This window comes from Temnothorax longispinosus, chromosome 4 (genome assembly GCF_030848805.1).
Source record: "Temnothorax longispinosus isolate EJ_2023e chromosome 4, Tlon_JGU_v1, whole genome shotgun sequence".
NCBI classification, from domain to species: domain Eukaryota; kingdom Metazoa; phylum Arthropoda; class Insecta; order Hymenoptera; family Formicidae; genus Temnothorax; species Temnothorax longispinosus.
Window position 1 is genome coordinate 5,854,554 of NC_092361.1, and position 26,731 is coordinate 5,881,284.

At 31.4% G+C, this 26,731-nt stretch overlaps 2 protein-coding genes across 7 annotated transcripts in view; both read left to right on the top strand.

The window, feature by feature from the left end:
- The first annotated feature begins 52 nt into the window (after positions 1 to 52).
- Syt20 (synaptotagmin 20) lies at positions 53 to 10,987 on the top strand. Of its 3 annotated transcripts, XM_071775925.1 has the most exons (11): positions 53 to 790; positions 1,350 to 1,750; positions 1,836 to 2,191; positions 4,305 to 4,424; positions 5,557 to 5,645; positions 5,734 to 5,865; positions 6,025 to 6,222; positions 7,250 to 7,402; positions 8,992 to 9,112; positions 9,174 to 9,346; positions 10,530 to 10,987. In XM_071775925.1, exons 3-11 carry the CDS (start codon positions 2,050 to 2,052, stop codon positions 10,731 to 10,733), a joined length of 1,332 nt encoding a protein of 443 aa, XP_071632026.1. In that variant the 5' UTR covers positions 53 to 790; positions 1,350 to 1,750; positions 1,836 to 2,049; the 3' UTR covers positions 10,734 to 10,987. The 3 variants fall into 3 exon arrangements, with proteins under 3 accessions (XP_071632026.1, XP_071632028.1, XP_071632027.1); XM_071775926.1 differs by having other exon boundaries at positions 133 to 709; positions 1,350 to 2,191; XM_071775927.1 differs by lacking the exons at positions 1,350 to 1,750; positions 1,836 to 2,191 and having other exon boundaries at positions 53 to 709.
- An 847-nt stretch (positions 10,988 to 11,834) lies between these two features.
- The window catches only part of Wdr62 (WD repeat domain 62), a 43,522-nt gene continuing 28,625 nt past the window's right edge, over positions 11,835 to 26,731 (top strand). For all 4 annotated transcript variants that reach the window (XM_071776604.1, XM_071776609.1, XM_071776611.1 and 1 more), the window contains exons 1-2: positions 11,835 to 12,009; positions 25,325 to 25,475. In XM_071776604.1, coding sequence (XP_071632705.1) covers positions 25,395 to 25,475 — 81 coding nt within the window. In that variant the 5' untranslated portion in view covers positions 11,835 to 12,009; positions 25,325 to 25,394. The remainder of the gene's footprint in view (positions 12,010 to 25,324; positions 25,476 to 26,731) is intronic.

A 26,731-nucleotide genomic window follows, 5' to 3' on the forward strand; every position in this document is an offset into this window, starting at 1 on the left:
CGCCTATCGTCGTCTCGACGTCATATTGTGCATATTGTTCACTTAACCGAGGACGCAAACGGCCACGTACGGGCCCGTCACGTCTGTGCATGTGCGAAGCAAAAAATGGAATATTTAATCGAATAAATCGGCTACCGGGTCAAGTGCAGTTGCAAATTCGTGCTCGCGAGTGTGACGGACGCAAACCGCGAGTTCGCGAGAGTCGCGAGTTCTAACGTCACATGAGATCGCGGCGTGATCGACATCGCGCCGCAATCGACAATCAAATCCAGATCGTCCGTCATAAGTGATGTTCACGAATCGAGCATCTTTTTAACGATTTGTGAACGCGAGATTACCTCGATACAAGAAAGATCCAGGAATACCGATGTTACAAGGTCAACGATGTAATCCTAAAATTAAAAGATTTACACCAGCGGAATTTAAAAAAACGGCAGATGTAACCAATCTCGCGGATTGTTAAATATCTCAGATAATGTTTGATATGTTAACATTAATCGTTATCGAAATTAACGTTTGCGTGTATGTAATGTGAGATGTGTAATATGATATACGTGTAACGGTGTGCGAATATCTGTGCTTGTTATTAAGCATATGTTCCGGCAGTCTCGGCCGTAGTCGCGAATGTTATCGCTGATCCTGGGCACCGTGACTTCTGCTTCCGCGCATAAAACTCGTTATTTTGCCACGTTACTCTTGCGAAACTGGTGTATGTAGTAAATCCTCGATGTGCGTGATATAACGCAAAAAATTCAAAGTGCTATAATTATTCTTGCATCATTTTCATCCGGTAAACAATTTTTTATATAAAAATGTACATAAATGTACATAATTATGTGTAAAATATGTCTATGTATGTTTTCTTTCTCTCGTATAACTTTGTCTATACTATATATCAAAAAGTAATAAGAAAAACAATTAAAAAAAAATAAAAAAAGTAACTGATTGCATTGTTTTCTTTTTTTTACAAAAAGTAAAACTGCGCGCGATTATAAGACTATACAATATTCTATATATAAGTATAATCATATTTTACATACAAAATTATTACATTTATGTATGATTATACATGTGGGCAATTTTTCCTTATTTCCTCAAACTTTACTTAAAAAAAATAAAAAATAAAAAATAATGTGAAAATTATCCTTTTAATTATTTTTTAATTCTTTTTATTATTTTTCCTGTATAATAGAACATATATTATATAGGAGAAAGAAAACATATGGAAAATATATTTTGTATATAATTATATACATTTTTATGTTTTATATGTGAAAAATTTTTTATCGATAAGTTAAACTTAAAATGAATTTAACGGAAAAATTAATATGATACCTCTTATGTTTCAGATGTTACGTGCAAAAAAAATATATGACACAAAATTTGCAATAAATGATAATTTCGTTCGACATTTTCGTTAAGAAAAAAAAATGTTTGGAATACCCTGTATGTTGTTTCGAATCGTTACTTTTCCGATCAGCTGTTCTATGGAAATGAAATGTGGATATATATTCTAATATGTTTCGACGGTGTTCCTTTATCATCGTGCGTTATCGTTCGTTTCGTCAGCTCTCGTTCGGACGTAGCCGAGAATTATATTGACACAAGTGTTTCTTATCCGGAGTGCCGGTGTATGTATACATTAAAGCGGTTTATTTTTCATGTCTCTATGTCATAAGAGACACATCGGAAAAAAATGTGGTGGCAACAAATATAAGACGTGAATGTTTTGTCGTGAGTGTTTTTTGACGTGAGTAATGTTCGACCCGACATGATTTCCATTATGAACATTTCTTTACTCTATCTGCATAATATTATACTTAATAATCTTCCAGATATATCGTGATAAAACGCTAATTAAATATTGAACATTTTTATAATAATTGAAACGTGTGTGTTATCAATTAAGGATTCCTCCTTGTTACGCAAGGAGTTTCGCTCAAATCATCAATCATTTCTTCGTTCCGTTGTGTCGCTGTTACAAGTGTTTACTTGCTGACTGCGCCAATACAAGTAGCTTTGAATTCGAATTCAAATAAATCTCAGTGAATGTCGTACAAAGATTTCCTTGGCCCGTGGGGCCTGCTAATTGTAATTGCGATAGGAGTGGGAATCATCCTGATCGCGTTGCTCCTGTTCGCTTGCTTCCTCATGCCTGGTTGCATCGGCTACGAATGCTTCAGGAAACAAAGTAAGATCATCGTCTGCACTTAAATAAACTCTCCTTGTATTAAATGTATTCAATTATTCGCGAGCGATGCAGGTTCCTACATCAATAGCAATGTCTAAGAATAGAATTAGCTTCGAATGTGACGCCAATCAAGGATAATCGTATATAGGTATTCTCAATACAAAGTATATACTTGGCGTATGTGTATTGTATATATAAAAGCACATGATATTCCCTTCTTCCTCCTGCCCTCTCTCTCTCTCTCTTTCTCCTCCTCCCCCCTCCCTTCCTCCCTCTCTTTTTCTCTCCTTCTCTTCTTCATATTTTGTTTTCCAGTCACGTATGCGTACTCTATATTTCTGCGAGTGTGCGCACGTGCTATATGAAGTATACGTATACACAAATGTACTTAATGCAAAACAATCTTTGTGAAGTTATAGCTTTACTTTTTTAAAATTACAAAAAGATGATTAAAATTTTGAACAGCCTTTTATGAATTCTAACTTATATCCTTATTACCTTAGGCGCTAAAACCAAAATTGAAGAAATTTTTTAGATTTTTCAATTTTCTTGGATCAAAATTTTCCAAGTACTCAAGAATTAAAATTTTTTTTTGAAAATGCGGTATTCTGTTTAGCATTATGAATAATTCTTTATATAAATTTTAACAATTAAATTACGAGATGTTAAAACAAAGAATTTTTAACTTTTGGATCAAAATTTTCGAAATTATTTTTTGGGATATTTTAAACATAATTCTTTCAGAAACTTATATAGAACTGTAGAACTATTTAAAAGTTTCTAAGAATTTTAGAAGTAAAGTGAAATTTTTAATGAGGAACGCCTCATAGTTAGCCACCTTTTACAATTAGTTAAAAATTATATTTTTTCAAGAAAGGTTTTCTTTGCTTTAAATAGTTTAAATGATAGAACTCATTCTAAAACCATTTGAGAACTCGAATACTTTTCGGGGAACATATCCAGAACTCTATTAATTTTTTTATAATTTTAAAAAGGGATTAACTTTACACAGATAAAATAATTACTTACACTCTTTGTATCTTTGTGATAAACTTGTATCACGTCAAACGTCAGCGATCGCACTTACTCTGATAATAATATTTTTCATACCTAAATTACATAATTTTCAACTATAAATTTCTTCATAGCAACTTCATGAATATGCGTAAATTACGCCATTGCACTATGCACGGCACATATATGCAGCTGGGTAAATGTTGTTTCTTTCGTTTCCTCTGTAACGTTATGTAATTAGACACGTCAACTAGCTAACACATAATGCACAATAATGTTCCGATATTGTTGCTAGAGAGAAACGTCCGTTGTATCTTCTTTACATATTTTTCACGTACAAAAAATTTTTATATTAAATTTATATTACGTTTATCTACGCGACATTGTATAATCATCATACAATAACCTTTGTAGTAAAATTTATTTACAATCGCTTAAGGAGGGTGGTTGCTCAAATCAATATGAGATAAGAATTATTTAGTTCAAATTTATGGAGAATATTCGTCTATGAGAATCTGTCGTCCATGCCAAAGTTGAAGACAATAATTGTCTGCATGGTTGTCGAGTAATTAATTATTGAAGTTATACTTATTAATAATAAATGTACGCTCTCTGTAGTGTGTTCAATAGCTTTTACGCGAAACAGTTACAATATGCTGTTTTATTTTTACAATTTTATTTTTAATATGCTTTCGAGAGTTACTTTACAGATGTTGTAACATTTTTGCTATGTCGAATTGCCCATATGTGTAAAAGAGTATATAACTTCAATAATTATAATTACTCGACAACCATGCAGACAATTGTCTTCAATTTTGGCATGGACGGCAGATTCCCATAGACGAATATCCTCCATAAATTTCAACTAATTCCTATCATATTCATTTAAGCAACCACCTTCCTTAATTAGTATCTAAATATGCAAGAAGGATATTTGTATATCGTGTAAAGATGCGAAGTATGTCGTCTTACATATAAATAATATATACCAGGAAAGTAGAAATCCGTATCCAGCGAAGGACACGAGAGCATGTACATATACTTAAGTTGCTATCTAGGACAAAAATAGTTATACCATCCTTGAAATGTTTTTCCGCAGGCAAAGAAGACAAGAGCGCGCCTCTACGAACGAAGAATCAAGAAAAAAAAAACTTAAAATTAAGTGACGTCAGCTATAGATCTTGGAGACTCGGGAGTCTATATGAAAATGACAATAATGGTATGAATCTTTTGCTGCATTTAATTTAAACTTTATTCTTCTGGAGAACTTAACTGGAATTTCGATTCATTCAACGCGTTTCTAATTAGCTTGCAAATCGATTATCTTGCAAAATTTGTTGAAAAAATATGTTATTTTAATAATTAGAGCAGCAAATGTAAATTGCGAATCGAATTAGTACATGCAGATACACTGGTGGCCAAAATATTAAAACCATTAATTAAAAATGTCTACTATATGAAATAAATTCAAACTTATATATGCATTATAATTTAACATATTTTTATTATTTTATTTATTGTTTTATAATAAAAAATAATAAAAAATAATTGAAAGTTCTACAAAAAATATTTTTTATACGGTGAAAAGAGTGTTAAACACTTTTTTCGTCAAAGTAACTACCCTTACATTTAAACACTTTTTTTTACTAATCTAGGTGATCTATAAGTTACAAGTCAATTTTTTTTCTAAAGGAAGATTTCCATCCTTTAGAATCTTATAGAATAGTCCACAGCTCAGTTTTGGAAAAAAAGACTTTATAGTCCATTTTCTTAGAATTAAACAATGTTTCGTTAATCAAAATTATATAATAAATATAATGCTTGTTTACTTTTAAATTAAAAAAAAATATTGACTAAAGTATGAGTCGGACTTTTAAGTAGCGCTTCAATGGAATATTTTTAAGTTTTATATGCGCGGCGGTCTCTCTCTCAAACTTTTGGTCGGCAGTGTAATATTAATTCATTGTCTTATATGTATTAAACATTACATTGGAATGTCGTAATATAAAAGTATATTTTTAAATTGATATACACATTACATATATATTACCATTACACTGTAAGTTTTATTTAATTTTTATTTTTAGTCTATTTTCAGACGAAAAATGCCAATATTTTTTATAGATAATTGATACATTCTTCGCGTTACACAGATATTTTAAATCTACATATTTAGTTTAATTTTGATAAAATTTATATCTGATAGGAATTTAATATAAGATGTAGTCGCAAGTATCGTAAAAAAATCACTGGAAATTACCTTAAGCTTAAACTTGATCATCAATGTCTATCATCGAATATGAAATTAATTTTTGAAGAGAAACAATAAAAACAAATATCATGCTATGCAGGTACTATTAGCGAGAATGCAGAATCTCATAGGGACTCGCTTAATTCTACTAATGCTCAATGCAAGAATGTGGAGTGCTCTTCGACACTGGTAATTATGCACAGTCAAATTGAATGAAATAATAAGTCTTAGTGTCGTCGCGTCGTTTGGCGATTAATTTGTTTCTGGAAAATTGCAGAATTTGATTTATACGGATAAGCAGAAGAATGATAAAAAGGTGAAAGAGTTTCCGACCGAACTGACAATCAGCTTACAATATTTGCCGCCCTGCAATGACATTATCATCGGGAAGCTTGTTATCGGTATTGAAGTGCGTTATTGGCATCTTATGCATGAACGAGTCACAATGATAAAATAAATATTGAGAATGTTTTACATCGATCTATTATTCAAGTGATTCGATACATGCTGGATGAAATAAAATTATGCAACAGAAATAAAACGCATTCCGTATTTGTCTGTTTTACAGGCGCTGTGTGGCCTTCCTCCAAAACAATACAACGGTACGTTGGAACCTTACGTTGCATTGAATATTATGAAGCAGTCATGGAGCCATAGGAAGCGGCAAAAATTGCATAGTTTTCGAACGAGGGGCATCAGGCACACCGCTAACCCGATATACAAAGAGACTTTTATTATTGCAAATACAAAGCCGCAGGAAGCTAAGGTAAATTTTTTATTATACAAAATATTACATAGTAGAAAAAAATAATAAGAAGAAGATGAATTACATAAAAGAGGGGTTTCGCCCCCTGCAGCAAGGGGGGGTAGAGGTGGACCTCGGTTTGCGTGGAAAGTTGAAAACCCGAACCGTACAATGATAAACCTTGTTTCGCCCTGTAAGCAGGGATAGGGTGGGGTGGACCTCACTTCGCGTGGTCGGTTCTCTGGACACCATTGTAGGGTTCGGGTTTTCAACTTTCCACACGAGCCGAGGTCCACCGAGGTTGGTTGTACGGACTTTTGTATATAGTTGTTGATCCAATGATTGATTCAACAATTATTAAGAGAACTATAAGCAGTCAGATTTGTCGAAAATAAAGCTTTCTTTGAGAATTTATTACAAAGAAATGAATTGAAACCGAGATTTGTCCTTTAACACAATGTTTATTAAGATCATAAACTATAACAAAAAAATATTTTTTTTAAATATGCATTAAAAACTTTGGACGCATTTTTCTCCGTTTCTTTTTTTTTCTTTTTGCAATGATGACTGCTCAAATACAGGAACTCAAATTAACTTGAAAAAAATTGAGCATGTTCCCAATATGTATAATTTGGGACTAAACTCTCTAAAAATTAGTTTACGCAAATTCTAGTTTTTGAAAAAAAAATCAAACAACTGTTTTTTCGTTTTTCAACATTGTGTTAAAGGATAAGCCTCGGTTTCAATTAAGTTCTTTCTAATAAATTCCCCCCCCCCTCCAAAAAAGCTTTATTTTCGTCAAATCTCACTACTTACAATTAGTCCACTTAAGTTACACTAAAAAAGGTATAGTTTATTCATGTCAACCATCAAAATTTTTAAATCAAAAATTAGTTAATTTAACTAATGTTTAGTTAAACCAACTAATGTTTAGTTGAACGTATCAGACTAAATATTTTAGTTGGATAAAACATATTTTGCATTTTTAAACAAATTTTTTGGGAAACGTGCTCCGATTCACTTTTCCGATAATCATTTTGCTTTATAGGAATGGATATTAGATATTGCTGCGTATGATCACGACAGATACGCAAATCACACGGAATTATGTTCGCTCAAGGTATCGTTGAAAGATATGAAAAAAATTTTTTACAGTCCGGAGATTCATATGTTCAATTACAGAATGAAACCATCTTATCAGGTGACGTATTAACGCATATTAGAAATATTTAAAAAATATAAATAACGATTTAGAAATGGTATAAGTATGGTATAAACTGTATAAAGTAATAAATAAACGTTTGGAAAAGAATGAAAGATAATAAATGATGAATAAAAAGTTTCGATATAAATTTCTGGGCAGCAATCACGTAACTTTTTCCCGCGCGGAAACGTGAAAAGTAAAAATTTTTTCATGTAACTATCTTTTTCTATTGGTGTTAAATAGAAAGCAATAATCACATGGAACTTTTCACTTTTCACATTTCCGCCATAGAGGAAAAGGTACATGATCGATCCCCTGGTCGTATTTCTAATAAAAAAATTAAAAAAATACAATTATTACATAACTCTTTTATGAAGATAGATAATAATATTGCTGAACTTTATATATTCTTTACTTATTTTTATATTTTATTTATAAAATAAATAATCATAATTTAAATCATATATTTTTTCAATTATTATGGTCCATAAAGAAAAAATTAAATAGACATACGTTATGATATATAAAAATAAACTGTTTAGATAGAAAAAGGCTACAATTTACAAAGTTATTTACCTTGTTATTTAAGTAAATTTTAATTGAAATATTTATGATTGTAACAATACATTTATAGTATATAATTATTGATTTATTACTTTTTTACTGATTGAGAATAGTCTTAAATAAATTTTAATTTGTAAAATAATCATTGATCTATAATATACATCTATTAACAGGATCAACAGTTCTTATACATAGGTATTAGGTGTGTAGGAAATTAATTCGACATTTTTTTCACAAAATACAAAGTTAATTCACAAAAAATCAATTACAAGTTTAATAAATAATTTCTATTATTTCTTATGACTTTGCCTCATTTATTGCGGGCAGTTAAAGCCGCGGCACATAAATACGAATACATTCGCGGAAGAAACTTGACAGTTTTGTATCAATAAAGTTTTCAAGACTTTTTCGAATTTTTTCACTGCAGTACGTCTTAAAATGTGTATTAGATGAGATTTGGAGCGACTGGAATAAGTGGTAATCCAAACGGGCCTATAATAGATCTGATGAATAATCCGAATGACAATTTTTTGTCCGGCACAATGTTTTCCAGCTTAAAACATAGATATGACATTCTTCGTCCCTTTTATGGGATATAGCTGAACATTGTCATACTGCAAAATAACTTGTCTAGTTTCAAAAACTTTAATATCATTTTTTGCACGTTTTATGGGGCACAGCACTTTCATCTAGAATTCTAGACTAATCTAGAGCAAAATAAATTATTACCGCAGCTTCAGCAGCACTTCTTAAAATTAGAATACTAGAATAGTTATATATATAGTGTCTCAAATGTTGCTTTTTAAACGCCATCGTACGTGTTCACTACTGTTTTGTGAGATTTTATCGTCTCCTTCTTCAAGGCATATGGTATTTTTGAAACGTAGAGGTCCACATTTGGGAAAAAGCAGGAAAATTATTTAATCTTAAAACGGAGTTACAAGGCATCGAATTAATTTACACTTAATAATAATTTAAAAAATAATATGTATAATACATATAATTATATATATACTTTCTAGGAGTTTGGCAACATTTTGTTAGCTATAAGTTATCTACCCACTGCAGAAAGACTGACTATTAACATCATGAAGCTGCGCGATATCAAATTTATACCAACTGTGTTGAGTTTAAATGAATTTAGTAAGTATTGCCAATGTTAATATCGTAAAAAAATATTTTTAAACAAATACTTTTATTGCAGATCCATATGTTAGAGTGTTAATGTTAAACGGGAAGACGGGTAAGAAGATGAAGAAGAAGAAAACCAAATTCCTGCGCGCCGTCGCGCAACCGGAGTTTAACGAGATTTTGACGTTTGATTTGGCAGTCACTCAACTCGATACCGTTCAATTTCTGGTGGTACTCTGTAGCAAGGTAAATTGTGAGGGAAAAGATTATTAAAAATAAATAAATAAATAAAAAATAAAAACAGTAGATTTATAACATGGTTAAAGATCAATAATATATTTATTATTATAATTATTATTAAAATATATATTTATATCGTTTGGGGTTAGCAGGTATATAACTTAGAAATAATTCATACAATATATTACACAAAAACTTCTAAATCACAATTAAAAGATAGTGTCCTAATAGTGTCCTCTAATGTGGGTGCCATGCATATATCATAAGAATTATTACTATTTTAATATGTATAATTATAATAGAATAGAATAGACTATATTTTTACTGTATCAAGATTTCACGCTTTATTATGAGAGTGAGTGAGAATAGAAGAGGAAGAGAGAGAGAGAGAGAGAGAGAGAAAGAGAGAGAGAGAAAATATTTGCGTGTCTTATTACATATGTCCTCCGGGGCGAAGCCCGGGTAACCAGCTAGTATATCTATATATCTATATCTATACTATTATATAAAATTCTTACCGCGGGTGGTGTATGTTTGGCTGTTTTTAACTTAAAAACTATTGGACCGAATTTTTATTAAAAGCATATAAAATAGGGGAAGAATTTTCCGGGGAGTGCTATAAAGTGTGTAGTTTTTCGTTACCGATTTTCTGGAAACCGATTTTTTTAATTTTTCTTATTACTTATTCAAGGAGATAAATGAAACTATGTCAATCATTTCTTTGCCGATCCTGAACCTGTTATATTTCAAGATAATTTTTATTAATAATTCTATTAGAGCGTTAAACATACACGTGACAAATACTTTGATACTTGCTTTCTCGCTTCTCTCTTAGACAGTAGGAGAATCCATGCAATTAACTAGTGTACGTAAGGTATAATTCCGATGCGTTAACGCTAACTATTTCTCAGAAAAAGAAATGTTCTTTTGTGGATAACGGCTCGGACTGAATTGATTGCCAATTTCATCGATTCGGCTTTTCTTTCTCTTGCGCCTCTTTTCTCTTTCTTCCTTACTTCTATTTACTTCCATTATTTTATTCGTCACTTTTTATATAATTTATTAAACAAATTTAAATATAACAACTAATTTAATATCAATCCTAGATTATAAATAGACTAAGAATAGCTTTTGTAGAAACAATAATACGATCGAGAAAATCGCGTTTTGCAGTCATTAATAATTTTAGGTTTTACCGGAAGGACTAGCTGCCAATACCGCCGACGCGAGTGATAGCGAAGAATCTATCAGTTCATTCAAAAGATCTACCGATACCTTCATCGGTAAAGTGGCTCTTGGAAAAGGTGTAAGAGGTTCGACGGAGAGGCTACATTGGTTTTCAGTGCTCCAAAATCCAAGGAAACTTGTTACTGTCTGGCACACTTTGAAATAATATGTATATATATATATGTTATATGAAAAATAATTGTAATTTTGCGGCAACTTTTATTATGCACCATTGCACGTGCAAAAAGTCACGCGTGATCTTATATTTATTTTATAATTTTATTAGTATTATTAATAGACATATTTACCTACATAACGACCAAAGATTATTTTGTGCAACTTATTTTATGAAATATTATTTTGTTAAATTTTATTTAAGTCTCTACTCAGGATTATAATAAAAACGAAATAATAAATTAACACGTACTAATATTATGATAATTATTAATGATAAAGCGATTTATGACATCATAAATTATCTTGCAATGTGTTTTTTTATTTGACTTTTTGCTTTAATTCTTTATGATAAAAATTCTGCTCAATTTTATGATTCATTTCAAAGGATGATCCTTTAAAAAGATCAAAATAATTTTATCTTATATGTCGAAAGTAAAACTAAATAAAAATTGTATAAAATATAGCAATATTTTATACGTATAGAAATTAAAAAATACCTTTATATTAAAACTTTAATTGTTTAATGTTTTATCCTAAAGATTGCTACTTATATACTTTTTTATTTAACCGACTTCAAAAAGAAGGTTCTCAATTCGATGAGTATGTATGTGGATTATTTAACCAACTTCAAAAAGAAGAGCCATTTAATATTTATTCTTATTCCTATAATATGTGCTCTATGAGAGAAAAATCTTACCTCTGTGGTATGAGCGCCTCCCATGCATAAAAAGCATGTAGCGCTGCCTTGCATCAAACGCATGAATTTGTCGTTTAATATCCTACTTCATGCCTGTGGTGGCATGAATTTATGTGTTTGATGCAAGGCAGCGCTACTGTTTTTTATGCATAAGAGGCGCTCATACCACAGTGGTAAGATTTTTCTCTCCGTGTAGAGCGTGATATTGTGCGCAGGGTCTTACTATGGAGAACACTTATTCAAAAGTCCCGTCTGTCCCGCTGCACGTCGCAATATCTATCGCGATATCTATATCGGCTTATCGCTGACGGCTGGCAGATGACGGCAGCGGTGCATACTCTCTGCGAGACATCTAGCGAACAAACCGTCGACGAGCCAGCCGAACTGCTGACTGCTGAAGTGCTGAACTTGGCTCAGTCTGTTTTATGATTTATGTGGGTGGTTGTGTCGTGTTATCGTGTTGTTGAATTTCCGTCGTTTCATCGGCTCCTTTTCGCGATTTTGCTATCCGGTCTCCGGTCTATTGTCGCGGAACGCGGTACTCGCAAGCATATCGAGAAATCGACAGGTGAGTTCCGACAACGATCACTATTCGTAAAACGTAACCTCTAAGCGTGTGGTTAACGCGCTGCTCCACGTCGGACGACATTCTCCCGTATCTCTCTTTTTCTCTGTCTCTCTCTTTTTCCTCTCTAATTCCATTGTTCGAACCGGCATTCGTTACCATTCGCGTATCTCGCGCTCTCGTTACGTCGTGTTTCGAATTCTCGATTCGCGGAGCATCATCGGTCACGTCGCGGACGCTTCCTATCAATCCTATCGTTCCTACGACGACGAAGCGACGTGCTTGGTCGATCGGAGGCATATTTAATGGATAAACAGAACCGCCGATGATTACAAAGAATGCTCTCCCCGATAAATGACCATTGAAAGTATATCTTCTTCTAATAGTTTTGACATTGATATTTATATACAGAGTGTTTTGAAACAACACCAATAATGTGTAAAGGTTAATAGAGGGTGACGACGCACAAACAATTTTTAAGTGGCAACTCATCCGGAAATGTTGCGTTTTTGCGCTACAGTAATGAAGTTATATCAGAAGTGTTTTTGAAACGAATTTCAAATTCAAAGCCACTACGTGGCGATATATTATAATAAGTGATTAAACGTATGTCTTTCGACAAAATGCATCGAGTTTGCGTGAAATTTGACGCACGTTGAATGGTATATTTAAATTGTCATCGAGATGATTTATCGACACACTATGATATGTGTTTACTTTTGTATTCTTGTACACGTATTGTAATATAGAGAAGAAACGTGATATTTTCAGTCATGAGTTGCTGCTTAAAAAACGTTTGGTTTTCACTCTTTATTAACACGTTGTCGGTGTTGTTTCAAGTCTGTTTGTATACGTTTGTTTTCTAAAATCATACTTTAAAACGATACGGCATTAAGGAGGTAGACAACCTCGACAAACGAAAATATATATACTCTTTTTCTTAAATTAAATATTTGAGAAATAAAGAATTGAGATTTGAAACTTTGGCACATAATTTTATATTCTGTTATAATTATAGAAAAAAAATCATTAAAAAATATTAATATTAGCGGGAATTATTAGTAATGAAGGGAAAGTTCTTTCCATTCAATAGCCAGTGGTAGACGATTTCGGAGTAACGACAAATCTAAAACAAAATTAAAAAACGGGGATTCATAATCTAGAAACGTGTCTAAAATATGTTAAAAGCAAAATTTTAAAACTTTTTTTTAATTTTATTGAAAAAACATGTAATTTTGCACTTTTTTGCAACTAAAATGTTTTTTAAAATTTTTTCAAATTTTGCTTTTGACACATTTTAGATAATGTTTCTAACAAACATGTAAAACATTTTTGAAAGAAATCGGAGCTGTTTTCGAGATTTTATGTCCATCTACAGGTACTGAACTGCTTCCCTTCATTACCAATAGCTCCTGTTGTTATTAATATTATTTTTTTTACAATAATCATAAAAGAATATAGACCACAATAGACGCATGTACCAAAGTTTTAAATACTCAGAGTTTCCTATTTTTTAAATATTTAATTTTAAAAGAAACATCAATTTTTTCGCTTGTCAAGGTTTGTCTACCCTCTTAAAATTTCTAAACCGATGACATAGATTTGGCAATTCGATAAATGCATACTGTTCAAAAATGCGCACGTGTCAAGAAGACAGAATGAGATAAATAAATTCTAAATATAGTAAATTCTAGAGTTAAATCAGCCATTATAAGTACTACCATTATAGTCTTTTATAGTTCTGTATCGCATTCTTATGTTTATTAATCATCGACTTATAAAATTGCTATAAGGAGGAAAATCATCTGTTAGGTGATATCTTTTTGTTGTTGACTATCTACTGTTAATCAATAGGCATCATTCATCCTTATTAGAGATTTTTTAGGATTTGGATAGTAAAGTGGTTTTATTTTGTTCCAAATTTTTACATCAAATTGTATTTTCTTCAACAACAACACTCGCACTCTTTCAATAAAAGATAAGAATAGTCTGTGACAAAAAGTTAAACAGAATGAAAAAGAACAAAAAGGATATTCTATAATAAAAAAATAATGTACAATTTATTTTAGTTATTTTTTTTATTTTAATCTAAAATAACTTTTATCGTAATTTCTATATAAATAGAGGAAAGAATGTAAAATAACTATTGGACTTGTTTCAGTAGATAACAAATAGACTTCTGTTTTTCTTTTCAATCTCTCCTTTTATTTTTCCTTTTCTCTCTTCTCTCCCTCCTTTTGTTCTCTACCCTTTCCTTCACTTTGTCCCCTGTCTTTCATTTTCTTCTCCTCATCCCTGCGCTCTCTCTCTCTCTCTCTCTCTCTCTCTCTCACTCACTCCCCCTCCAGTTCCTCCCTCTCCCCCCTCCCTTTCTCTCCTCGTTCTCTGTTTTCTTTTTCTGCTCAAATCTTCTTTTTTTGTCTTTCCCTCCTCCACCACTCACCTTCCTCTATCTTTTTCGCTAATATCTGTACAAATGATGTACGTACAAATGATAGCTGAAGCTAATAAAGTATTCATTTATTGATTCATCTGTCTTATTTTAAATGTAGAAACAACTGCAACTTAACGTAGTACAAGTTGAAAGAAATGTTTATTAAAGCACGCTTAATAATCATATTTCATTGTACGTTGGAATGTTAATTTCATGAATAACTGTCTCTTCTGCTGGGATAAAAAGAACAAGAAAATAATATAATCTAATTATATTATCAAGATTACGGGATGGTCGCAAGTAATACGTGCACGTGCGTGCGCAACACGCTTCTTCATATACTATATCAGATACATTCAATCACGCACGGCAAAATGCCATGCTTTCCATAAAGTATGTTAAAAGTAATAATGTTACAAAAACATAATTTTACGATATTTATCTTTATTCGAAAAAAGGTGTAGTATTTTATATCTGGTGTCTATACAACGTGTAAACTTTGAAAAAGTTTATAGTTACATTTATTTTAACAATAAAGAAACTTATTAACGCTTGATCAAAGCAAAAGTAAAATAATATGGAAGAACGACCACGTTTTCGAGCACGAAAGGATATTAGAAAATATTTTGAAAAAAGACTAGCATTTATTAAACCACAATTAACTAGCCTACGTTTCGTGCCATATTTGGTCTTTCGCAGAGCATGCACTTGTACTTATATTTTAATTGATGTTTGTTATGGAAAGAACTAAGAAACAGGAAATATTTCCAGTTTTTGGATAATCATTAAATATTCTTTGGCCACGTGTTAATTTAAAATTAGATTTTCTCATAAATCTATAGAGAATAAAACATAATTTTTATACATTAGTGACGTGTTTTAAATAAACACATACCTTTGACATTACAGATAATGATTGAAACAAAAACTTACAAAAAATACATACTTTAAAGTACATACTTAAGTGAGAATCGAACCATTGACTTAAGCTTTCTGATGAAGTCCGTTCGTAGACTAATATAGATAGACTGCGCCTTCTTATGCAATAGCTGACAACATTGGAGACCAGAGATATTTGTGATCAGATACCCTTTAAGGCTCGGAAAAGAGGCGATGTATAGGACTGATATTAACTTGATACTCAACTTTATAAAAATTTGTAATACGATTTCTAATTTTTTTTCGAGGTAACTAACAAAACAAAAGACAACACAAAGAGATACAAACAAAATAAAAGTTAGCTGTTATAAAGTTTTATTTTTGTATAAAATAAAAAGTCGGGTTTTTACTAATAATGGCCTTATGTGCCTAGTTTAACGGTAGTGGAGCCTCCCGCAGGGGGGCGGAACCTACTGCATCCGCGCATGCACTTTTCCTGCACCCACATAACAATTGGTTATCTTTTTCTAATGTTATTCTCAATTCATAGAGTGAGATATATATATATATTTTTTTTTTTATTACAAGAACATGAAAGAAGTTAATTTTGTCGAAAAATTAAATTTGTTTTTCTCGGAAACTAAGCATTTGCAGAACTTAACACTGTAGGTTCCGACTATATTTAGTGGGTACTACATACCTGTAAAATTTTATCAAAATCGGGTGTGGGAGGTTTTCGGAAGTTTATCCGGACAAACTAAAACCGCCAAGTTTATGCAGCGTCTTTTACATTATCCAATAATAGACAATGTTTGCTTAACACTTGTTATCAGATTGTTTAACATTCGTTATCAAATTTCAAATTTAAATTTGAATAAAGATAAGCAAATGCTCTTATTAATATAAGAAACGCATTTTTCTCGAGCGATAAAAGTTATTTAAAAAATAAAAGAAAATGTTTATTATCACAACTTATTATATATCTATATATGTTATTATCACAAATGTATATGTTTATTATCACAAATATTTATTATCACAACATAGGAAAAATGTTTTTGATTATAATTATGTTAGATTAAAGTATAGGGCTGCCATACGTCCTGTATATACGAGATTATTCCGTATTTGAACTCCCGTATTTTCGTGAAACCGCCCATAGTCCTCTTCGTATACAGAGCTACCATTTCGAGGTCCCGATCCACCGTATTATTGTTATGTTATTGTACCTACTTAATTAGATTTTCCAATCATATGTATCAAACACAAAATTTTGTGTTCTATAATTTTGAGATAACTTGCTCAGAATTCTACAATTATCTAAAGAAAAATAAGGATTTATTAAAATATGTTAAATCGTTTAAAAAGTATGACTGGTACAAAAAAACGTGAAAATTTTTTGAGTTAAATTTAGTCTTTTAAAATGACGATAAATTTCACAGCAGTAAATGTTTGTTGTTAATTTGTTTGAGAAATATTTTTTATTTTTTAATTTTAATGTGTACTAGCTTTATTTTAATGTTATTGTGCTGTAATATCAAGACAAAGTGTGTCTAATTTAAAGTAAAACGTGTGATATAAACGATTTTATATACTCCCTTTTTCCTCCTCCCTCCACATCTCTGTTCTGTATATCACCTCGGCGACTTTATAGTAGCCCTAAATTAAGGAGATTCCTACGCTAAAAAATAATAATTTTTATATACTTAAAAAAAAAACTAATGCTATCAACTTTATGTTTGTACATATATTTAATTTTTTTATTTATACTTTATAGAATATCTATAAGTTATATGATATACAAAAATAATATAAAATTATCTACATGGACAGTAGACGTGTCCATACTGATTTTGTTAAATTGTTGACAGTGTAGAGAGAAAACGACTCATTGTCAATGCAATGATTTGGGCTTTTGACATATAAATTATAACTATTTTCTCCGTACGCTAAACTTAACAAAAGAATAAATTTTTGAAAAATATTTGTTTTGAAAAATATTTAATGGGAAAAGTAATAGTATAAAGATATACTTTTTTTATAATGGCATATTTTTAACAATTCGCAATTTTTTATAATTTTAGGTAATAGATTTAGCGTATTATGCGTTTATCATTATTAATCACAAATCAACTTAGTTTTTTCTTTAATTCAAGTGACTTGTTTTGACTCTGCAGTGTCAGCAATTTCACAAAATTAGTGTGGACACGTCTACTGCCCGTGTAGATATCTCGACAATTTTATATGCTTTTTGTATATCAAAATTCATGGATATTCTATAAAGTATAAATAAAATATTGCGTACAAACATAAAATTGATAGCACTAAAAGATAGCATTTAAAAAAGTATAAAAATTGTTATTTTTTAGCGCTCCAAACGTCCAAACCAGGTGGTTCCCTTAATAGCCAGAAATATATTACCAATTCTTTTACATTACTTTAGCAAATCAATTTTTCTTTACATATGGGGCATTCCATGCGCCAAATCGACCTGGGTTTGACCCTCGACCTCTCGGATTTGGTCTGCAATTTTTATGTTATTGTTCCAACTCTAAAATGTACTCAGAATTTTTTTTAGATTTTTTTTATTTTGATTTATTTATAATTTTTCAAACCAACATATTGTTGGCCACAATTAAAAAATCTGAAAAAATTCTCAAAAATCTTATATCAAATATCAAAATTTTTAAGTCTTGACCTAGAGTGGACCGGCGTTTGCTTCTATTTTTTTTCGAGCTTTTTTCAAGCTTTGTTCGAAAAAAACATTGAAAAAATTAGAAGCATAAGTCAGTCAACTGTATAGACTGTTGCTTGAACATTTTTATATATAACATAGGATTTTTCAGAATTTTTTTCAAATTTTTTCGAAACAAAACCCAGGTCGATTTTACATGGAATGCCCCATATATATTCTTTATATAGTTTTCTTTATAGTTTCTCATATATCAGTTAGCTCTATATTATAGTGCTATTCTTCATATTCTGTAACTTTCAACTGGTTTTACATCTTTTGTCTATAGAAATCTTACTACAGTCTGTTGCTTAAAACTAATACACATAGCGCATATGGTATCTCCAATGTTTACTCGTTGGCTGCAAATGGAATACTGCAAATCGCGACACTGCATGTCATTATATATACAAGCATTGCAAGACGCGCAAGGTTTCTCTATATAATTTCTCGTCCGTCAAAACATTTTAAATAAAAAAATATTTGTCTTTAATTTTTTATTTACTCTGGTACTTAGTCTCTTTGCTGCGTTGATTTATTATCGCCGTATAATATATACTGTATACTATCAATTAAACTTTGTACTAATCCGCAAACAAATATTAGATTACAGATATTAATGTTATTATTAATTTTACATATAACGAATGTAGATGAAGTTTGTCACGCGATATATACTGATGTCCACAGCATATCATGAGATTTTAATAATGCGTTATTCGTTCCACAATTACGTTCTTCTCTCGTATGTTTTACCGTTCGGCTACAACCGTTTAGACCGTTCGGCACGCAGTCGCACGTCATTGTTATGCAAATGATTTTTGCACAACCGGATAACTATCTAGGGAGTGAAGTAAACGGCCGTAGGAGCTATGGGAACATTTCCTGGTATGTCTCGACACTTTAAATGCAATTTTCTATGTGATTATTTTAGATTTTTGGATTTAATTTTCTTCAGATTTTTAAATTAGTATTATCCATGTGTTTTAAGGTAATGTTGTTTTTGAAGAAGACTGTATCTATAAAGTTGACATGTTATTAATTTTTAAATGATAGTTTTAGTAGCACTTTTCAGTTTTAGTAGCACTTTTTTTTAGTTTTACAGTTTTTGCTAAACAAAAAAAGTTTCACATTTTTAAATCCAAAAAATCGAAAATGAAAAATGTGCTAACTTCATCATGGCTCATTTTCCTCTAAAGCACAAGAAACCATAGAATATTACGAGATAAGGGATTTTCGTTAATTCTAGGCTAGTTCTATAATTATATAGTGTTTTAGGATGAAATTTTAACAATTAATAATTTTGTACGTAGTTTTGAATATTCGTAGCAGCACGACACTTGTGCTGACAATTTCTGATACTTTTGACAGTAGTTCTGGCTTGTTCAGTTCGAGTTCTGCGGTTGACAACATTTAAATATTATTGCTCCACCTTATGAACATTTTTTAAACAATTTTAATTTTTGCCGCAAGCACGACATTCGGCGGAATTGTATCATGAAGTGAGTTAATACTCTAGAATTCGATAATTCTGATTAGAGTTTCTGCTTATTTTTGAAGAGTGCGTAACTATTGTATTTTCATGTTTATAAAAAGTGTTCCGGCGATTAATATCATTAAAATTTTGTCCTAAAACACTAATAAAAATAATAAACGCTATAATTATGGAACTATATATATATATATATATATATATATATATATATATATATATATATATATATATGTATACATATAATAAGAGAAAACAAGACCGCTATGATATAATCGAATAAGATACAAGCCGTTTTCGGTCTAACAAAAGCATAATAGATCTTAGGCAGCTCAATATTTAATTTCCGTGTATATGTATTATTATAATACATATACATATATATTCCAACTTATTACTGCGCGCCGATCACAGTCGGACTTGAAACACAGTTATCGTTGGAACATTAAAAACCCTTCCCTCTCCGGAATTAAATCGACGCGATTTAATTATCTAAAAACTAAAGAATTTATTGCGAAAAATGTTACCTCAGCCAGGATTCGAACTTGGAACTTCCCTCGTTCCATGAAGGGTGTCGTACCAATTTAGCCACTGAGGCATGTGGTAATATTTATCGCAATAACTGGTTAAAAAGTTTGAAACGTCTTTCTCAGACGACGTGAAATAAATAATAACAGAAAACAAGACCGCTATGATACAATCGAATAAGATACAAGCCGTTTTCGGTCTAAGCTTAGATCTTAGGCAGCTCAATATTATTTTTCGCAATAAATTCTTTACAGTTTTTAGATAATTAAATCGCGTCGATTTAATTCCGGGAAGGGAAGGGTTTTTAATGTTCTCTCTTCCCTGATAAAAAGTTTTAAATTTTATCAACTTTCTATGATTAGTTTCTGAGTTATAGACACTTGAAAGTTGCGTTCAAGATCATCCGTATTATACGTTTGTCTACATGATTTTGCACTTAATATAGTGTATAACAGTTAATATAGTTTTTCATATACATTTTTTTACATACCTCAAGATTTCAGAGATATTTACTCGTAATCAAATATATGGAATTGCTTTCGAGGAGTTACTTCAACCCCTAAATATGCTTCGAAACTGATTTAAAAAAATACGTGTCTGTTATTTTTCACTATAACTCTACACATCCAAAGCTCATCAAAAAATCGGTGAGGGATAGTTCCAAACGTTCCCTTGTAAGTCTAGAAAAATGGGATGCATGATTTTCATTCAATTAATTCCATATTCCATTTCTTCTATGAAGGTTTTCGGCTTTTACTTGTGCTTTCACTATATTAAGTGCAAACTCATGTAGACAAACGTACGGACGGTCTGAAATGCGACTTTCAAATGCCTATATATAACTCAAAAACTAATCATAGAAAGTTGATAACATTTGAAACTTTTTATCAGACATACAAGTACTACAACATATTAAAAATTTAGAAAAGTGATTTAAAAAATGTTTTTTTTTCTTCATATAAATTTTTGAAATTTTTTGAAAATGTATTCTGTGAATCTTTATTCACAGAATACATTTATTCATATGTTTTATGAACAGATGAATTCCAAAGGAGCAAAAGTTGATGAAACCAAAGAAAATGAACAATAACACAAAACAAGGTATTTAACGCAAAAAACTACTAGAGCTTAAAACATCAACGAAAGCATTTAATCAATATTATGATAGAATAATTATGGATGTTATACTTAATTTTTTTAAGATAATTTTTAAACATTTAAATTTTACGGTCGACGGTCACACAGAATCCAGCACTATAATATATCGAATTACATTTTAAATTATAATCGAATAGTCGGAAGTTTTTCGTGAGTGATCAATAACGGTTTAATGTTACGGTGCATTTCGCCACGGAATGTACGCGAGATCGTAAGAAAGTAGCTTCAGATTTGTATTCATCTTACGTTCTATTATTGCCAAGATCTTTTATCAGATGAAGCTGCGAATAGTATTACACGAGTTGGGAACGAAGACACTTATAGTGATACACGAACATTTCTTTTTTCTTTCTTTCGTCATGCAGTGCGCCGAAGCGTTAAGTAACATACGATAAGTATATATGTATATATTTACATCTATCTTCTTGCCTTTTTTGCGTGCATATATATTCAGCTGCACATTTCTTCCTCTTTTCTATCGAATTGTGAACCTCATCATGTGTATGATGGCATAGGTATACCTACTTAATAAGAATAGAAAAATGAGCAACATTTTAGACGATTGTGTCAGTCACTTTCTTTATTGTTATCAATATTTTCTTTACATATACGAGGGTCGATACGAAAGTAATGCTACCTAATTTTTTTTCTCTGAAAATTTTATTCCTGGAACTTTGGTGTTTACATGAGTTTAATCTTACATGCATTTATTATATTTTTCCACGTAATCACCACATCTCTTTCTATACACTTTTATCATCTGTGAATAAAACGCTGTATACCCGTACGATAAAAGTCTTTGCTTTTATTCTTGAGGGCTCGATCAATGCTTTTCATTAACTCATTGTCACTCATCTAAAATTCAACCTGGCAAAACCTGAATGAGGTTTTTCTTCTTCATGACAACGCACAACCCCACACTAGTTTGTGGATGAGAAAGGCAATTGCCAAACTACAATGACGTGTTCTTTTTCATCCTTCTCATAATCCGAATCTGGCGTCCCCTGATTATCATTTCTTCGGCCTATTAAGAGATACACTTCGTGGACACCATTTTTCAGGTGACGATGAGCTAAAGAAAAGTTGATCGAGCCGTCGAGAATAAAAACAAAGACTTTTACCGCACGGATATATAGCGTCTTATTCATAGATGGTAAAAGTGTATAGAAAGAGATGGTGATCGTGCTCGTATTAATCGAAGTCGAAATACGAAATAAACATTTTTCTGAGTAATATTGCTGTTGCCCTAAGAAAGCTAATGAACTTTGTACCTCACGTGTTTGAACTATTCACAAAGTCAATTGATTGAAAACAACACGTAAAAGAAAAGTTCATTTGTTCCAAGATATTCAGAAGAAACAAGGGTGTCTAATAATTTTATCAATAGCTATATATTGTAATTTAGCGAATATTGAGACAGAAATAAGATTATTAACTAAATGTTTTGAAAAATTAAATCCTTTTAAATTTTACTTTTGTTTAAGACGATGTAATAATTTCGAATTGTCGCATGTGCTCGGGAGATGCATATTTAAACGGACGTCGATCATTGGACCGGATGTTAATATGTATTTGACCTTCTCAAAACGCGCTACACATTAATGTCATCATTGAGAAATTAATAATTGCAATTACTTGACCTAGTGAACCGAATAAGTGTTTCGCGGGTATTCTGCTTCCCAAACAAATAGCGACGACGTTAGTGATGGATCATTTGGTAAATGGGCCGCTATGAATTAATGATTGACATTGATGCCATTGTGACGAAAGGCAATGACATCAAAAATCCTTCACGTTTGTAGAACATGTCATAAGCATTTATGATTTAACACGTCAACTTGTTTTTACATATTTCAAGAAGAACATTTTTAATGTCATACGATACCGTCTTGAATGCGAAGTCATTGCTTTTCAGACAAAAGAGTCAGGTTCTAAATTTTTGGTAGAAAGTTAGGCTATTCTAAATATATGGACGATGACAAGTCGAGTCCGTGCATATTATATTAATATATGAAATGTATCAACGCTACGGTAAACTGTTACAAATTTCGCAGTTACGTTTGTTTTGTGTTTTAGTCAGTTCATCTTGACAACGAGAGTTTATGTTAGGAAATACATTATCAAAGATGATTGTGATACGTAGAATAGCATATTCGTCCGTGTTCATTATTTCTGAATTTCTCGGGGAGACGGGGGGACGTTAAAAGATTAAAAGCACTATACGTAGCACTAAATTATAGTAATATAAGTGTTTTGATACAGATATCGAACTGCAACGAAGAATAAATACTTACTTTAGTAGACAGCACTGCGTACGCTGGCTAAAGTAGAGGCACACGGTGGGCTAGATAGCGGCGCGGCGCTACAGTCCTAGTACAGTAGTCGTAGTAGATTAATCGTCGTACGGGTATACGCACAAGATGGCAACGGCAGCAAAGTGGGGATAAAGTTCGCGTCTCTCTACTAATCTAGGACTCTATCTGAAACTTGTGAGTTATAATACCGACATACACAATACACATCTCTGCATGTAATATTTTTTTTACACCGATGATATCTCTACTTACATCATGGGAGGACTTCGTGAACTCACATTTTCCTTTTGATTCTCTTGACTCAAATTAATATGTAGGAAAATTTGTAATGGTTTCATCAGACAGTTAATTATATTTTAAATTTATAGCAAAAAGTCCGACCTTTTGCCATTGTTTTTAGAGACATTTACCAATTCTTATTTTTTATTTTTTATTGTTTGGACATTTATTATATTTATTTTGATGTTTTATTATGTTTTAGTCATGATTATTTTTTTATTATGTTTTAATTACGGATATTTAATACATTACTGATTCCAATAATAGATTTATACTTTTTATCGCTGAAGAAGACTTACAAGTTAGTAAAAAGACAATATTAAGTGCGTTAAGAAATTAAAAAATGTTTTCAAAATATTAATGTGAGTATGTTTAGGGAACCCACCTTTAACATATATATAGTCACGTTAATTTTCTTGAGTAACCTTCAAAAGGTTTTAGTCGATGTCTATTAAGCTGACACAGCCATGTTAGCACAATCGAATAAAAAATACACAGAAATTTAGTGCTCTTTCTCTTTTGTTGCTCCAGATTTTTGCTGCAGCCGATTCGTAAAAAACAGTAGCTGTGCTAGCTTAAATCTAAAGTTAGCACAGCCACATAAAAAAATGAGCAAAAAACAAAGACATATTTGTTTAGTGCTATTTTGTTGCTAATTTGACACTATTCTTATCACCAGAAAACTACCTCTAGTTACTCATATCTATCACAATATCTTGTCATTCAAATCTCAAGGAAAATTTTGACGTATTATTGCATTTTGAATATACGGACACCTATGTTTAACACTTTTTATTGGTCTAAAGTATTTTAATTTAGGTTTTTCCAAAAGCTAATATTTATTCTTTAATTTAAGTGCGGTCCAATTTCTTAATATATACCATCGATTTGTCAATATTTAATCAGAAGTCAATGTGCCTTGGTCGATATTATTAATGATAAAAAATCTTAGAAAAAAATGTATTATTGTTATACTTAATTATGGATCATTGTCTTCTGTTATAACCTCAGCACAATAGACCGATATTCTGCTTCTTTGAAAGTACTAACTGCAAGTCAATGCGGAATTTGCGTAGGTCGTGATCTCCCACGATCGAGACACACATTTACTCTTACTTTCGCTCAACGACTCACCACATATGGGCTTATTATTGCTACTATCGAGAAATCTGATCCACGCGAATCTGAGGAAGTTCCGAAATATCGATTTGTCATGCTGATTTCATAGCACAGCGAATTCATTTATTATCCAGGCTGTAACTTTCCGACAATCTTACTTTTTAGAATTGCACGAGGCGTATATTATCGCTACGTTAGACTGAAATAAATATCTATAATGTACGATATAAATGTTTGGTAAAAACAACACGAGATAATTTATATTTGCGAATTTAATTGTATAATCTAGGGAGTGACTACATCAGAGAAGGAATTCGCGTATCCAGTTCTTTGTGAAAGTTATATTTAACGTGAATGTTATATAAAAACAACTTTTGTTTCAGGGAATGAAATGAGATCGGAACACTCTTTCAGAAATGGAAATCTAACGCGAGAACAGAATTTGCCGTTATAATGGAACCGTCACTCACAAGCAAGGTCCTCCGGGCCCCAAATTTAAAGAGGGGCCAAGAAAATATTAGAATACAAGATAGGGTAAGTAAATTTTGAATTTCAATATCATCCTCACCTCATACTATGATTCAATCTTTTTATTTTTAACAAATCGAAAACGAAAATAGCCGATTATCAAACAGCTCATCAAGAGACACATACTGGAAAAAAATATTTGGTTGAATTAATTGGACGTCTGGTGGAAAATGAACGAATCAGATTTTTCTTCCAATTAATGCAACCAGAATTCTAGTTATGTAACCAGAATTCTTATTAATTCAACCAGATTCTGGTAGATTCAATCAGTATTTTCTGGTAGAAAATGAACGAACCAGATTTTGTTTTAGTGCAGTAGTGTCTCGCGCCAAGTGTATATACGCGCAGCGATTCACAGATCGAATATCTATGTATATGCGAGCCGACAAGTTGAGAGATCCATAGATTATCGAATCTCAATAACGGCTGAACCGCGATTAAGTTCTGAGTAGGCCTAATCGATAGCCTGGATTTGAATTACATTATTGTGATTGAATGAATACTAGCCGTCGTACGTGTACATTATTCGTATTCAGTCGTCGTGTCTCTTTATTAAAATTGTTTAATAGATACGTGTCGTTACGTTGTCCGTTTGTGTAACTTGTCGATCGTTTTGGTTGCGGATGATGACTCGGCTCGAAATCGTATATCTCTTTTGTTCTTTTGATAATTCTATTCCTATTTATAACATATATACTCAGATCAGTCGATATTTACGTCGATTAGTGATTTTGATGTATCGCGCGATATTAACCAAACATTTAAATCTATACATATACAGGGTGGGTCGTTTTAATGTCTTCACCTAAATATATTTCCTTCGCCTTTATAATATGGCGCCACTTTCAAGAAATTATACACTAAACCCTCTTTGTTCTTACTTTTTTCTTTACAGATTCGAATTTTTTTCCATTTCAAGTTATATTTTCCTCTCTTAAATTTATGTATATATAGAGATACATATTTATTTTTTTACATATTAACCAATTTTATTATTTAAAACAAAATTGGCCTCCACCACACATTCTTCTTTTGGATCATCCTTAGCGATTGGAATATATACACACATATAGACATTTTTTAAAAAGGTGATTTTTCAACATTTTCGAACATTCTGAATACATTGGCATAGAACACTGAAAAAAAAATAGCACCGGTTTTAAGAAAACACGTCTATTACTGAAAAATTAAACTCATCGTTGCCATCCCCGAAAAATTAGAAAAATTTTGGCACCGTTTTGAAGAAAATCGGTCCATTAATT